At 36.8% G+C, this 16,284-nt stretch overlaps 1 protein-coding gene across 11 annotated transcripts in view; it reads right to left on the bottom strand.

The window, feature by feature from the left end:
* Kiaa1109 (KIAA1109 ortholog) overlaps positions 1-16,284 on the bottom strand; it is a 191,668-nt gene that overhangs the window by 107,899 nt on the left and 67,485 nt on the right. For 10 of the 11 annotated variants that reach the window (XM_029475239.1, XM_021157454.2, XM_029475245.1 and 7 more), the window contains exons 23-30: positions 12,441-12,620; positions 11,025-11,153; positions 8,761-8,880; positions 7,193-7,473; positions 6,239-6,489; positions 3,146-3,404; positions 1,149-1,986; positions 504-574 (exon numbers count right to left, since the gene is read on the bottom strand). In XM_029475239.1, coding sequence (XP_029331099.1) covers positions 504-574; positions 1,149-1,986; positions 3,146-3,404; positions 6,239-6,489; positions 7,193-7,473; positions 8,761-8,880; positions 11,025-11,153; positions 12,441-12,620 — 2,129 coding nt within the window. The remainder of the gene's footprint in view (positions 1-503; positions 575-1,148; positions 1,987-3,145; positions 3,405-6,238; positions 6,490-7,192; positions 7,474-8,760; positions 8,881-11,024; positions 11,154-12,440; positions 12,621-16,284) is intronic. The other variant, XM_029475242.1, reaches the window with a different exon arrangement.

The following is a 16,284-nucleotide window of genomic DNA, read 5'->3' as shown; positions in this document are numbered from 1 at the left end:
ATTACATTTATTTCAGTAGAAAAATTCGCAGAAACTAATATTTCCAGTCTAAACACTTTTCAAAACCAGGCTGAATGAGGTACTAAAATACATATTGGTCAAAGATGGCAATTATATCACATGACAACAAGTATTTTTGATATATTTATTTACTAGATAGGACTGTCCTAAAATATGCAAACATGTTTATCTACTCCCACACAAAAAATTATTTGGGGTAATTTATTCTTAAAATAAGGTCTAAACCCAAGTACAAAAGATTTGCTACTCAGAATAAAGTCTACTAATCTCCTAATTAAGGACTATGACTCTGAACTTTAAAAATGCATTTTCTTGACACCTGTAATCTTAGCTGCTTAGAAGACTGAGGGAGAATGATTCTTTTAGTCCCAGAATTGAAGGACAAGTTGGGCAACATAATAAGAGCATATGCCTTAAAAGAGAGAAAGAAAGGAAGAAAGAAAGAAAGAGGAAAGAAAAGAAAAACGACATAAAATTCTTACTTTGAAGTTGATCCTGAAAGTTGCATCCCTCTATCTAACAAAGAATTCGCAGTAAGTCCCTGTTTGATTACCTAGAATAGAAAAAAATGTTGCTTATAGTCTAAAATTTTAATTATTTCTGAATGTTATGATAAGTGATACTTGTGAGTACCCAAAGTAATCTTACTATTATGACCTTGATATATGAAATATAAATATTTAAAAGAAGATATTCAATGGGTAACTTCATGTTTTCCTCAAGTAAGTGACAAGAATTATGAAGGTAGAATCAGAAAAGACATGACTCAAACAGGAACTGCAAACGCCCTTCCTCTGCACGTTCTTTTTCACATGAGTTAGTTTTCTGACAGCGTACTTCAGTCTTCATGAACTCACAAAGAAATCTGATCCTAATCTTAGGAACGCTGGCAATATAGATTAGGCTACATAGTAATTTACTACATTAACACACTGAAATCTTATACCATCCTTGATTTAATTTGTTTCAATTTATAATATTTAGCAATAATCCTGTAGTCTAAGTGTATGGAGTCACATAAAACAAAGTCTATCTTTCAGAAGAGAGCTGAAATGACTCAGCTTAACAACTTAAAACTGGTTTTCCTAGATCATTATGTTGCTGGAAACTAATGATTTGATTTGTACCTTGAATGTTGGAACACAAAGCTGTTCGAAGGATGAGGAACTTTCTTCACTGGTTGGTGTATCTAGGTCAAGGGGGCGATGCAGTGAGGACTTGGAGGTTCTTTTGTTGGTAGGATGTTTAACTGACCAGTTAATTACCTGGAACTGAGTAAGGTAAGTCTGATAGCAACTCATCACAGGCTGCTGAGACGTGACCTGCTCACTCTCTCCTGCTCTCTCACCTTCTACAATGTACACATGTTCTATGACCTCATCTTCACCACCTAATGCAGAAACAAAGGAAGCCTGGGAAGGATGAGTTTTGAATGGGAGAGTCCGGGGGTCTGTAATGCCTTCTCCATGGACAGCAAGGGGTCCTTCTACACTGTGATATATGGAACCCCTACTGTAATCAATCTGTTGCATTTGCTTTTTCTTCTTTTTTCTACCAGGATAAGTTCCAGGGCCTTCATCACTGCTAATGGGCTCAAATTCTTCAGCTGCAGAGAAGTAGGCTTCACTATCAGCCATTGACATACTGGAATCCATTGACCGATACTGATGAAATGAATTAGAATCAGCTGATGGTGTGTAAGGGAATGAACCAAAACTTCTCCTCTGTTTTGGTGAGTCTAGGACATTCTCATCACTTCGAGAGACATCACTACTAAATTGGACTCCAACTGTAACAGGCTGTTTGTCTCCATAAAAAGCAGCAGTGAGACTCTTAGTACTACCAAGTCGGGTGGAGCACACGGAGGCTTGCCGCTTCAAAGGAGATCTGAGAGGAGACTGTCCTACTGACTTATCCTGGGTGTTGGGAGACACAGGACTGGTTCCTGAGATTTCTGTAGGGACACTAAAAGAGAAGAAAACTGTTTCTATTTTCAGCACATTACATAATCTAAACATAAAATACTTATAAAATCATTTAAGTAATGTTGATCTTATTACAAATAAAATATCCAGAATTTTATAGTAAAATATTAACTCAAAGTAGTGAAACGTTACAGCATGAGTTTATATCCCCCATAAAGCTATTAAAAAAAAAAACAATCCACAAACAAAAGCAAAACATGTTAAGCATTACAAAAATTTAAAGAAATCCAGGATTCTTAGCATATTTAAGGTTCTTTTTCTCTTTCCACATCTTCTAAATTTCATCCAGCAATACAGACTTAGGGTGCTTTACTGAGGAAGACATAAGGACAAGGCACTCTATAATACAATTCATAACAGTAGCAAAATCACAGTGATGAAGTAGCAATGGAAATAATTGGTGGTTGGGGGTCACCACAACATGACAAACTGTATTAAAGGGTCGCCACTTTAAGGAAGGTTGAGAACTCTGATCTAGAGAACTGTGACTAAACCAATCATTTTAACAACATGTAACTGAAGGTCTCCACGAAACATTCAAAGAAAAATATCATGGTGAGGGAAAAAGGTTTTGACTATAGTTTTTATATTTAAAAGATGTTGGCTATCATCATAATTAAGTCAAATATCTATTAAGACTGGCTAGGGAAGCTGCACAGAATAAATGGAGAAACATCAGAACAGAATTCAAAAGAACATCATCTCTCTACAAATGTCAGGCTATAAGAAAAGGAAACAAAAGAAGAAAAGCAAAGTGAAGAGCCTGATATTGGACACAGAAGGTACAGCCAAGAAGGTGGAAGCAAACTGTGAAGGGTACTGTTAAGCAAGGGTAATTCAAAAGAAGGGAGTGTTCAACTACTATATGCTAAGACCAAGAAATATTCAATAAAGTAATATAGTATATGAATAGTAACAAAAATTCACTGAGTTGTAGGATGTGAAATATTCCCATTATAAATACATTTTTGCATTTCCTAATATCTGCAGAGAGTATATTAATTTTATTTGGAAAGACACTATATATTCTGGTTCAAAAGAAAAATAATCTAAAATGAGCAAGTGGAGAGGAAAGAAGTTCCTGTGCTACTATGTTAGGGAAGTATAACCAGTGTTTCCCCGTCTAAGTGCACACTGACCTTGCCTGGCCATCATCTCTTCTGGCACCATGTAACAAGTCTTTCTGAACCGAGGGGTCATCAGCAGCAGAGGAGGGGCTCTCCTTCTCGCCGGCCAGTAAGGGCTGCGCAGCACTGGAGCTGCTGTTCTCCTCTGAGGAAGAGGATGAACTGTGAGACCGTAAGGGCACCTGAAGACTAAGGTGCTGAGTTTTTCTCTCTCCTTCTATTCCCACTGATTTGGTTTCCCATTCTTTCCTCTTCATACCGTTCACATTTCCTAAGCAAAGAAAACGTGGGTTAAGTGACTGTAAACATTTTTGAAGGAATATATGAAAAATATGGCAATATAACTACATTTTAAAGTATTGTCCTTTTTAAAAAATACAAGTATCTAACTACACATAGTAACATATTACACACTATAAAAAGTTGTATAAAAAATTCTGGGTCCACAGTCTACAATGTGCAAACTTTTGCTGTTTCTTTTTTAATCTTTCATTTGGAAGAATTTGAGAACTAAGGGTCTATCAGTGGTAGAGAATGTGATCAGGATGTGGAAACCAGTGGTTCAATCCCCAGCATGTGTGTGCATGTGTGCACACTTACGCATGCATGCACATTTATGCACTCAATTCATATTTATCAGAAAACGTTAATACAAGAGCATCATGCACTGCACTTAGATTACTTGTTTTAAACATTTTCCACATTTTCTGTACAAATTGAATCGGAGTAGGGATTATATCATCGTCTACTCACTGTTGTACTTCCAGTGTCTAGAACAACCTCAAACACGAAACAATAAATAAATGAATAATAAATTCACAGCTAAAATAGACAGGCCCTATGTCATTTCATAAGAGCCCTTTGAAGTGATATGAAAATGAAAGAGCAGGCACTAAGAGATAGTGCACCTTTTAGCCCCCCATAGTATAAAATTTGCTCAATTTCCCCTCCCCTGCAGAGATCCCTAACTACTAAAGAAAAAGCACCCCTGCTGCTAAGCAGAAAACACATTCTTTAATGAGAATGCAGCTCCAGGTGGAATTCATGGAGGGCAAAGATTCTCTGAATTTAACAAAGCAAAACAGAACAATGAAAGTCAAAAGAAAAACAGGTTAATCTGACTCATTTCCAGACATCAGGCACTAAGTGAATCCTTAATTCTACCAGCACAAACATAGTTTACTCCATCCTAACACTACATGTCTACACTTGGCTCCAGGAAAGCTCAACAATCAGAGACTCATACTGTAGGTGCTAACTGAAATCTTCCCACATATGAATCCTAGGTAATTTAGGATCTATAATCTGTTCTCAAGAATCCACAAGGAGATTAAATGTTGTAAAAAATTATAATCAGCCTTGCCCTCACTCTGTTCACATGTTGGAAATTGTTCTTCCCACTTTGCACCATGCATAAACTCCCCACACAAGTTCCTTGAGTTTGTGGTAGTTATGTTTCATTCAATCTGCTAGACAGAAACTCAAGAAGTCCCCATTATTAGTGCTAACTCAGAGACACAAGAAAGAATATTAAAGTGTCTTTACTAACCCATACTCCACTTGGCTATATGACTTAGTACACTTAATCTCAAGAACCTCAGTCCCTCCCTGGGATAATACCTACCTTGCATGACAGCTTGAGGAAGAAATGAGAATAACAGAGCTAACACTTTTAAATAAACAGTATTTACCCATAAGGTTACAAGAAGAGAGCTATGTGCTAATATCCATTTTATTTTTAAATCCCAAGAAATTCTAGTTACTTGTAAGTTTTATGTGATAGTAACATTTCTGAAATAAAATGTCCCTAAATGGCACATACACATTTTGGCATTCCATTATACAACGATTAAGCACTGTAGCCTCCCTGTCTCCTTCTTTATATAGGAAATCAATCTGATAAGAATTTTTAAAACTACTACTTTTTATTTTAAAAGTCTACCAAAAGAAAAACAAAGTTAGGAATTTTTTTGAGTAACCTATAGGGAAAATGCTAAATACTGATGAAATATCAAAACTTACCTTTATATTTCACATCTATGTAACGCACAAATTTAAGCAGTAAACATTAAACTTAATTGCAGAAATGTATTACTAAGAAGCCCAAAGGGAAACTTATTTCCAAAATCTTTGGAGAAAAGGCAATACTTAAATCTAAAGCTAACACACTCAAAAAGTCACAGCTTCATTGCTTATTTCAAACCAGTGTTGTCTACAACACCATCTTGGATATACTCAGAGAAGATCAGACCTCTCTTTGTGACATGTTCAATTTTATTAGCAAGAAAAATATCTTGGAAAATGAATTGCTGACATGGGGCATTAATAACAATGTTGCCACTGATAGGATATTCTATAAAAGTAAACTGAAGTGAGATCGAGGGAATCGGGGCTTATGAGGACAGGCTTAGGCTACGCCTTGCAGGGAAACTGCTCCTTATCAAGAGCAGGAGGTCTGAAGAGTACACCTGCTTTGATTCTATGTCATGCCTCTCCAAAAGAAACACTGCTGTGGAAAGCCCGGGGGCTAAGTATATTTGATGTTAAATCTGTTCTCCTGTGAAGGGTTGTGAACAAGGAATGAGTCAGCACTCAGGTGATTTCCTGTAAACCTGCTTCCCACCTTAACTTGTAAAATAAAGGAGAGCTGATGACTGGGCAGATAAAAGGGAAGGTGGAGCTGGAGAGAGAAGAGGAAAGAAAATGGAAGAGGGAGAGGATGCAGAGGAGGAGGAGGAAGAAGAAAAGCTGAGCAGAAGCACATGGCCTGGAGAAACTGCAAGTTCCAAGCGGTCTCATAAGCTGTGGAAGATGGTAGTGTAGCAGTAGATCTGCCCAACCTAGGCGCACAGCATGTAATCATATTAACTGTGTTGTGTTTTCATTTCACCCCATTACATATATGGGATGGAGAGATCTTCCATAGCAAAACACTACATTTATCTGACTTTAAGTTACCTGCAAAATGCATATAGATTATTTTAGCCCCTAAAAAATAATCTAAAAAAAATCAATTTTATTGAATTAAGTAACAGGGCTTCTCTCAGAATGGCACAGAGACAGAGAGGCAAGAGGTCAGCACCACATACAACACATTTTTATTACCATCTACAGTCTTGGGGATTTCTTTAGTAATGATCCACTCTCCAGGCTGTAGCAAAGACTGGCCATAATACATATCAGACTCTGCACTTGTGCTTGAAAATGCAGAGCTACTGGAAGGTGTCAACTCTTCAAGTTTAAAGAAATCTAGGCCAGTTACTGTGCCACCAAAAAATCTACAGCCACCGAGACAGCCACACTTGTTTCTGCACCTCTTATTCTTCAAGGTATCATCTGGCCACAAAAACCACAATCTAAATGGAACACAAAATAAAACAAAACAACATAGAAGAAAACTCATTAGGAAAATTGGTAAATATTCAATTATAATTCAATTGTTAATATATATAAAAATCAAAGTAAACACAAAAAAAAAACATTTAATATTGGAGTATATCTTTTTAATCAATTTGCCTTTCAAAACAAAAACACAGCTGTGCCACAGCAAGAAAGATGAAAATAAGAATAATAGCAGGCTCTGACAACTGTTTTAAAAGGTACTGTCATGCATTAAAGGCTAATGAAACCAGATGTAGGTGTTCTTACTCATCCCTCAAGTTTTGAAGGCCTGCCAAAAGAGTTTTCTGCTATATACAATGATATGATAGTCTCCTGAAGCAATCAATTGAAAGCACGGAGCTTAGAGAGTGAATAGTGTCTTATGTTATCTGGAAACTACAACTTGAATTATTATCATTGTAAAATACATAGTATAGACTTAAAAACATTTTAAAAAATGTTATTTCCAAACCACACCATCACTGCAGACCCTCAAATGATGCATTTACTTATAAGTATCAGGTTTCTTTACATTAGCCAGGGTACAGACAGGAGCACAGTCACTAAATCTTTATTTAAAATGTTCTTAATCTACCACAATTGTAGAATTTCCTCAAAACTTAACGAATAATTTTCAATGGACACAGATACTGCTACTCTTAAAAGGTTTTCACCCACCTTTTAGTTCTGGCATCATGAGTTTCCAAGAAATGTCTCTGTGCCTCGTGTTTAGAATGGTGATTGGCAGCTAATGCAATATCAACTGTAATAAGACCTAAGTTGGCTGACCCAGCTTCCAGCCAGTAGGCTCTCCGCAGCACTGCTGGCTGAAGTCCAATCCTGCAGTTATTTAATTGCTCGATATACTGTCTCACTTGAAAGTCCTGAATTGCAGCACTTATTCCTTCCCCGACTGATTGATTATGAAGATTACAGTTTGCAATTCGAATTGCACCCATCTAGAGTTGAAGCAGAAAAGGAAACAAAGCTGTGAGCTCAGTATTTTTTAAGTATCTTAGCAGAAACTACAGAACTGGTGCCTACCTGAAATAAAGTAAATAAATAAATAAATAAATAAATAAATAAAGAGTAAAAGAACATAGTGTCAGACACAAAAAGAGAGAATAGAGAAGGAAAGGCTCAGTAGGTAAGGGAGATTGCCACCATCCTGACCACCTGAGCTGGATCCCCACAACCTGAAAGTAAATGGAGAGAAACAAACTCTACATGTTGTCCTCTGATTCTCAACACATACACTAGAAATAAATACATAAACGTAAGAAAATAAATCTGTTCAAGCAGGGCTGGGACTGGAAAGCAGGGAAGGGAAGCATGTTGTCAGTCCTGGAGTTAGAGGAGCAGAGCCCTTGTGGTAAAAGGAGGGGACACTCCTACCTGCTGTCCTCTGACTGCCACAAGCATGGCATCACACACACACACACACACACACACACACACACACACACACACTAAGTAAGTGAGTGATTTCTAAAGAGCACACGCAAGTAAAGGAGCCTACAAAGGGACAAGGGAAGGTAGAGTACTGAAACCACAGGAACATGGCAGGGCTTGATTTAAAAATAAAAATACATAGAGCAGGGAAGTAAGCAAATGCTTTCAGAAGCCAAGGGGGAAGTATAAATGGGTAAAGCCAACAGACATTCAAAACAAACCCTATTTAATGAAAGAGGGAGAGGAGGGAGGTGGGGAGGGAGGGAGGGAGGGAGGGAGGGAGGAAGGAAGGAAGGAAGGAAGGACAGACGAACAGACAGACATATCGCTGTATGTCCTGGAATACACTTGGACGTCAAAAGGCAACTTTCAGAAGTTAGTTCTCCCCTTGCTCCTTGCTGAGGCAGCATCTCTCTTGCTTCTGCAGCGCTAGCTGGCCTGCCTGCAGGCTTCTAGGCACTCCTAATGGGTCTGCTTCCACGTTCCCATTGGAGTGCTTTAGATGTGTGTGAGTGCGTCCAGCTTTGTAAGTGACTCACAGTAATATCTTTTTAAGAGTACTATACTATGGGCATAACTACAACCTGTAATTTTACTTCCTTTCATGAATCCATGGTAATTCAAGGTGAAAAAGTGGTAGAAGCACTAACAGAATAGACAGTTCAAGAAAATAGATATGAGTATTAAGTAGGAATAGTCTATGAGATCACACGGACAAATGTTTCAAAACATAAAGATTTACCTTAGTAAAAAGAAAATGAATTACATTGGGTAAGAAATAAACAAATGGTTACCTTTATATTTGTAGCACAACCATGTTCCACAATATAAATATCAGACCCATCTACTGCTAAACGAGTCATGGTGTATTTTAAATCATCTGATGTTGGACAAGGCCCAGGAATACAACTCAACTAAAGTAAAAAAAAAAAAGGATAGTACAACTATTAATTCATTGTTTTGACACTTAGCTAAATCTCACTATTTAAGTTAAATTCTTGTTATATGATCATTATTTATTCAATTGAATTTCACTGTTTATAATGACAGCAGAAATAATCAGAAATAAAAATAACCCACTAGAAACCTAACCTTATGTAACCATGTACCAATTTTAAAATTGGCAAGCCTCTCCATCTCTGACTATATTATGTTATATGTTACATATACAGTATACATAACATATATAATGTTACTTATTACTGAGACAAAATTAGTCAGAGTACATAGATGAAGTAAACACATCACAAACTTAGTATACAGCTGCCGAGCACTCACAAGTATGAATCTTCTAGTATAAGATTTCCCTAGGAAAATCACATGCACAGGCACACATCCGTCCATACCATGCACGAGGAAATCAACTATAAATATATTAGTAGTACACACACACTTTATTTCACTTTGATTCTAAAGCAGATCTGGTAATGTTAGACTGGAAGAAAACAGACATCCTCCCACTTGAATGAACCGGAGGAAATGGAAGCTATGAGTAAACACGTCTGGCCAGAGCAGGAGTGGCACATTAGTAACATAGGCACAAGAAGAAACAGTTGCTTTTCAGAATAGTCAATGCTCTATACCAATGGATTTCCTCTAGAAAAAATTAGAAGAGCTTGTGAGATGGCTCAGCAGCTAAAAGCATTTGCCAATACAAGCTCTTAACATACATTCAACTCCACAACTTACACAAAAGGTAGAAAGAGAGAACAGAAGCCATAAGGTTGTCCTCTAATCACCACACAAGTACTGAGGCACATGAGCACCCATGTACATGCATCAAATACACACATGTAACAACAACAAAGTGTTTACAATGGAGCAAAACAAAATAATATGAACTGACAAAACAGGAACACGGTTTGTTTGGGTTTGGGGGGGGGTTGGGGGGTTTTTTTGGTTTTTGGTTTTTCGAGACAGGGTTTCTCTGTTTAGCCCTGTCTGTCCTGGAACTCACTTTGTAGACCAGGCTGGCCTTGAACTCAGAAATCCACCTGCCTCTGCTTCTCAAGTGCTGGGATTAAAGACTTGAGCCACCATGCCTGGCAAGAGGCATACTTTTTATAGGACAAGGGCTGACTGAAATAAAAACAAATGTTCTTTATCTGCACTGGTGCTAATGGATATACAAATGTTTTACATGTAAACCACACATATTAAAACTTATATTGTACAACTTAAAGAGTGGATATAACACATGTATATTATGTTGTAATAAATTTGATTAATAAAACCTTTAATGACATAAATATTTCTCTGGGGCATTGCTGCTTTTTTAAAGTAGAATTTTAGTGATGTAACAAACAAATACAATTTGAATGGCAAAAACATACAGGGAAGCACCATTAGGGAATGGAAGAGTCAACTGTTGACATCTTATCTGCACACAACTAACATTATTTTCCTTGCTTGAAACTACCATGATTTCTCAGTCTTCTGAAGTATGCATACTTAAAAAACTGAGAGCAGATAGCCCAAACTCATAGGGCACGTAGTGATAGTAACATTATTTAATCATCACTGTAAACAGTTTGTAGAGGCTCCTATCTATACTCTATGACCCTTGTGGGGGTACTAAAATATTCCTTACTTGAGGCAACTCAGTATTCTAAAAAGAACATTAAGTCTGTGGAGTCAAAAATCTGACAAATGCCAATACTGAAATTAAATTTCAGGATGCTGCATGAATTCGGTTACATAAGGTACTTACTTGGCTTTATTGCTTCAATTTCTAAACCTATCTATCTATCTATCTATCTATCTATACACAACTGAATTACAAATGGATAGTTAGTATAATAGTGAGATAAAATAGAAATTTTAACAATAATTATGTAAATTAATATAAAATTAATATATTTTTATATTTGTGAATTGTTTTCATACTGGCCTCATTTTAGATACAACTAAATAACTAAGAATTTACAAAATCATTAATTGGAAATAGTGAGCTATTAACTTCATGGCTATATACATTTGATTTAAAGCTAAGTATCAATGTTTCATTTTAAAAATGGCATGAATGGTTACAGTATTGACAGTACACCTGTTAACATACCTTGGATTCACAGAACCGGCGATCAATTCCATGTTGGCATACTATAACTGACTTTGGTCTTTCCAGTTCATACTCCCGACATACCACATGGAAAACAAATGTCTGCCCCCATTCCAAGAGACATGCCAGCTACAGGTAATAACAGGGTGACAATATTACTAGCCTCCTAAACAAGTATCCAGGATTCAAAAGTTTACAAAGTCTAACATGACTGAAAGAACTCAAAATTGTGTAGCTGCTACTTAATAAATACTGGCTAACCAATGATATTCTACCTTGATATAATTTATAAGCTTGTTGCTTTACATTTGTGAATATCAAATACATTACTAAAAGAAAACTAATTTCAATTAAAAATTCCACTTCAACTTCTAAAACAAATACTTTTTAAAATCAAGGGTTAAACTTTTAATCTTCTAAAGCTAACTAGATCCACTGGACAGGTAACTGCACAAAAAGGCACTGAAAATCCTCTAATTATTATTTAATTTTGAAAAACTATGATAATATTTATGATAATACTGAGTTACAATTTAAAAAAAATAGGTACTTTGAAGATGAAAGAAAACATTTCTGTCTATGTAGCAGCTTAAGTGAACAGAATAATTCATATACTAAGATGCACCACCACTGTCCAGCTGATACCCTTGATTTTATAATGCATTAGAGTTGTTAATAATAAACATCTTGAGAGACAGGTACATATAATGTCATTCCAAAGACCTAATTTCAACAATTAAGACCATATAATTTTAGTTAACACAATAAACATAAAATTATCTATGGATTAAAATAATACGGTTCCATATAACACATAAGATGGAGAAAAAAAACAAGATGATGAGAACTGTTCTCTAAGTATTATTATTAAAGCTGAATTAGTTGGCCTTCAAATATTGGAGCATCTTTTCCCCAAAAAACAAATCTAAAATTCATGTATGATATGGAACTATGTATCAGTCAATCATATATGGCCAAGAAAAGTAAAATTTGGCAATGGCTTTTCTGTTGCTAAATTCTGAGTGTCAAGAATGGATCCCATTGGAATGGCATTACTGGGATGCAATAAACATCAAGCTGACTTACAGTGACTCTATTTTTTTTTAATGTCTTTACTTATTTATTCATTTTACATCTAATTGCAGCACACTCTCCCTCCTCTCCCAGTCTTGCCTTCACAAATCCCTCCCCTCATTATACCCACTGAGGAGAAGGGGAAGCCCCCCTTTGGTACTACCCCTCCTTGGGACCTCAAGTTATAGCAGGACTAAGCGTACCCTCTCCTACTGAGGCCAGACAAGGCAGCTGAACTAGGGAAAGGGGATCCAATGGCAGGCAACAGAGACAGAAACAAAGCAGATGATAGGAGACAGTACTGTAAGAACAAACCTATGGAGATGGTGCTGTGAAACCTACCTGTGGTGCTGTGACTTTAGCTGTAAGGCTTCCAGCCTGCACATCGATCAGCCATGCATATTCTAAGGAGTCACTTCCTAAGGGAAGACCTTCAGCAGAGAACATGGCATGTGCTCTCAGCTGGAGACCTGACAAATTGATGTGACCTTCCCTGAGTACTTCATCCACAGGGGGTCGCTGCTGAAAACAACAACAAGATGGTAAGAAGTCCAAGAAAGCACACAATAATTTCTACTGGCCTAATCCCCCATGGTTATAAACGATAAAATTATGCTGTCTGGAAAGTAAGGCATCAGAATCTGTTCAGCTGATGTGGTACAGCATCTACACGTGAGGCCCACCACAAGGAAAGACACTATATCCTGAAAGTACCCAGATCTCAGACTGGTAACTGCCGGTAACATGAATGAAAACAAGTTAGTACTCTGACAGGGAATGTAAGGGTCAGTTTTGTTAGGAGGCTAGGAATCATACTATTAAAATACTAAAACAAGAAAACTGAAAAAAGACTGTAAAATTAAGAAGGTGGAGAGAGGAATGGAGAACCAATACCCATACAGACCTTGGAGACGATTTTTACAAATAAAAGGATAATTTTATCTCATAGACTTATTATTAATATTATTATTACTTACTACCAAAAAGGAAGGATTATAGAGAGAAATTAAGACATTCCAAATCATTTCTAAGCCTTTAGGCTAAGATTAAGTGTCTAAGACATATTATATCCCAAAACAAAGTATTCCTTGATACACAGGCTTCACAAAGCATTCAGAATACGTACAGGCCTGGAGATGTACCCTTGCTCAATGACAGAATGTTTGCTTAGCATACATGAAGCACTGGGTTTGATTCCCACTAACAGATACACACATGAACACACTCACACAGGTTCCTTTAGAAACACCCTTAAACACATGGACATGTTTCCCTCCTCTCTATTACCTTTGTTCGTTTATTGTGAGCTCCTGTAAGAGCATCACACAGCCTCCCAGCATGCACTGTCAATCTTTTTGTTCCCACTCTACCAACAATAATACAGACTTCAAAAATGTATATATGATCATAATCTTACCTCCAGACCCTATTATATGCTACCAAAGCACAACATATGACTTCTCCTAGTACTTTTTATACTTGAAATTATTTAATTTCAATTTGCTCCCTATAATCTTCTCCAGTGAATGAAGTAAGGACCATTGCTGTTTTGTTCACCAAGAATCTCACTTTACCTAACAATGTGACAAAAAAAAAAAGTGGAAGCTACTAACTAGCTAGACATATTTGTTTTGTTGGGACCTTCAATATAACAATCACTACTAAGATAGTTCACAGATATTTAGTAAGCTGTTACTACTATGCTCTTTCTTTTCGCATATGTGTATAGGTCCTATCATGAAGTTAGTGTTCCTGCCTTGAAATAAATTTATGAAAATGCACTTTTTAAAACATTCTTTTAAAGATGAGGGCTAAATCTGTCAGTTTTTTAAAGAAAACTTCAAATTATAACTGCAATAGCTCTAGAAGCTCTTCTACAATTTTTATTTTACATGAACTGTATGACTTCATATAAAACTTTACCTATTCTCTATGCCTTAACTTCTTTTATTAGAAAGAATGCAGAAAATAGTCTCTTCTGAAAAAAACAAACTTCAGAATTTTCAACTTATCTGATTTATCAAAAGGAATACTATATTTTGAATGTTATGCCTTGTATCATACTGTATCAAGTTGAATTGTAACTCCTAAAAAATAGGTATAGTCCTGAACCTTATGCATATGAAAATTTGAAAATACAGTTTTACAGGTATAATCACTTTAAGATGAGCTTGTGCTATATTAGAATGGACCCTAATATGACCAGTGTACATACAGGAAGAAAAAAGTTAGGACAAAAAGGTACACAGGGAGGATGTCATTGAGAACTGAGGCAGTAATCTGAGAAAGGAATCTACAAACTCAGAAATACCAAGGGCTGCTGAGACTCCCAGCAACCAAGAAAAGTGAGTAAGTGTCTTCAGTGATAACAGCCCTACTAACATCTTACCTGTGAACACCCAGAGCTGGCAGAGGATAAATGTCTTGCCATTTTAAGCAACCCAGTCCATATACTTTATTAGGATAGCTTTAGGCAACTAATAAGATCAGACATGAGTAAAAGTCATAAGTAAAAAGGTGCGTTGCTTCATAATTGTGCACAGCAACCAGTACTTGACTTCAGACCCTTTACGTGAGAGCACCACATTAAGAGTAATGCCACCAGGAGTAATGGTGGCAGGCTGAATGGCACATCAGTGTCTCTTGGGAGAAGCCACACTGTGAAGTTTCCTATCACAAAAGCACATTAACAGTGTAGACAAATGATCCAATGCTTTTTTACTCTAACAGAATGTGAGCAAGATAAGCAGGTAGGCAAATTCCAGGAGTGTGGATACAGCACCCTCATGTTTGGGAAGAAATATGAAGTGCAAATAACCAAGGAAACAAAACAACAACTACCTTCACATCTCTTTCCCATGAAGTATTTTTCTAATTCTCCAAAAATATTTTAAAATTTCATCTCTCTATAAACTCACATACCTCAATAATATGGGTTAATACAAAACTTCATAATGAGCTTAATAAAATGTTTTTATCTTAAATCTAGTAAAGCCTTTTGTGAATGATGTAATTAAAAGTTGAAGCATGATTCTGTAATCTGAAGAAACTAGAAATTCATCTAAGATTCTCAGAATTCACCCATACAAAAATAATTTCCCCTTTATTAATACCAAGGCTTAAAAAAAGATACCGTTCCTTTCCTTTCCTCACACACATATCCCAGAATACAAAATAACTGTAGCAACCCACTAATCACAAAAAAGAGGTCCAATGTTTTTTTTTTCAAATTCTATGACAAATTAAAGCTTTATACAAATGAGATTTCTGTAATGACAGCTCTGTCTCTTCCTTTTAGTGGTCTAAACATACATGTAATAAAAATGATGCTGAATCACAAAAGAACACAGATGATATGCACTCACTGAGAAGTGGATATTAGTCCAGAAACTTAGAATACCCAAGATACAATTTGCAAAACACATGAAACTCAAGGAGGAAGACCAAAGTGTGGATACTTCGTCTCTCCTTAGAAAGGGGAACAAAATACCCATGGAAAGAGTTACAGGGACAAAGTTTGGAGCTGAGACAAAAGGAAGGACCATCCCTAGACTGCCCACCCAGGGATCCATACCATAATCAGCCACCAAACACAGACACTATTGCATATGCCAGCAAGATTTTGCTGACATGACCCTGATATAAGTGTCTCTTGTGAGGGTATGTCAGTGCCTGGCAAATACAGAAGTGGATGCTCACAGTCATCTATTAGATGGAACACAGGGCCCCCAAAGGAGGAGCTAGAGAAAGTATCCAAGGAGCTGAAGGGGTCTGTAACCCTACAGGAGGAACAGCAATATGAACTAACCAGTACCCCCTGAGCTCCTGTCTCTAGCTGCATATGTGGCCTCGTCAGCCATCTTTGGGAAGAGAGGCTCTTAGTCTTGCAAAGATTATATTCCCTAGTACAGGGGCATTCCAGGGCCAGGAAGCAAGAGTGGGTGGGTTGGGGAGCAGGGCGGGTGGAGGGTATAGGGGACTTTCAGGGTAATATTTGAAATGTAAATCAAGAAAATATCTAATAAAAAATTGTTTTAGAAGGCATCATCTTGAGTGAGGTAACACAATCACAAAGCAACTCACACAATATGTATTCACTGATAAGTGGATATTAGCCCAAAACTTAGGATACCCAAGGTATAAGATACAATTTGCTAAACGCATGAAACTCAAGAAGAATGAAGAC

The sequence above is a fragment of the Mus caroli genome, chromosome 3 (genome assembly GCF_900094665.2).
Source record: "Mus caroli chromosome 3, CAROLI_EIJ_v1.1, whole genome shotgun sequence".
Taxonomy (NCBI): Eukaryota; Metazoa; Chordata; class Mammalia; order Rodentia; family Muridae; genus Mus; species Mus caroli.
Note: the sequence above shows the minus strand (reverse complement) of the source record. Positions and strands in the feature narration are given on the sequence as shown.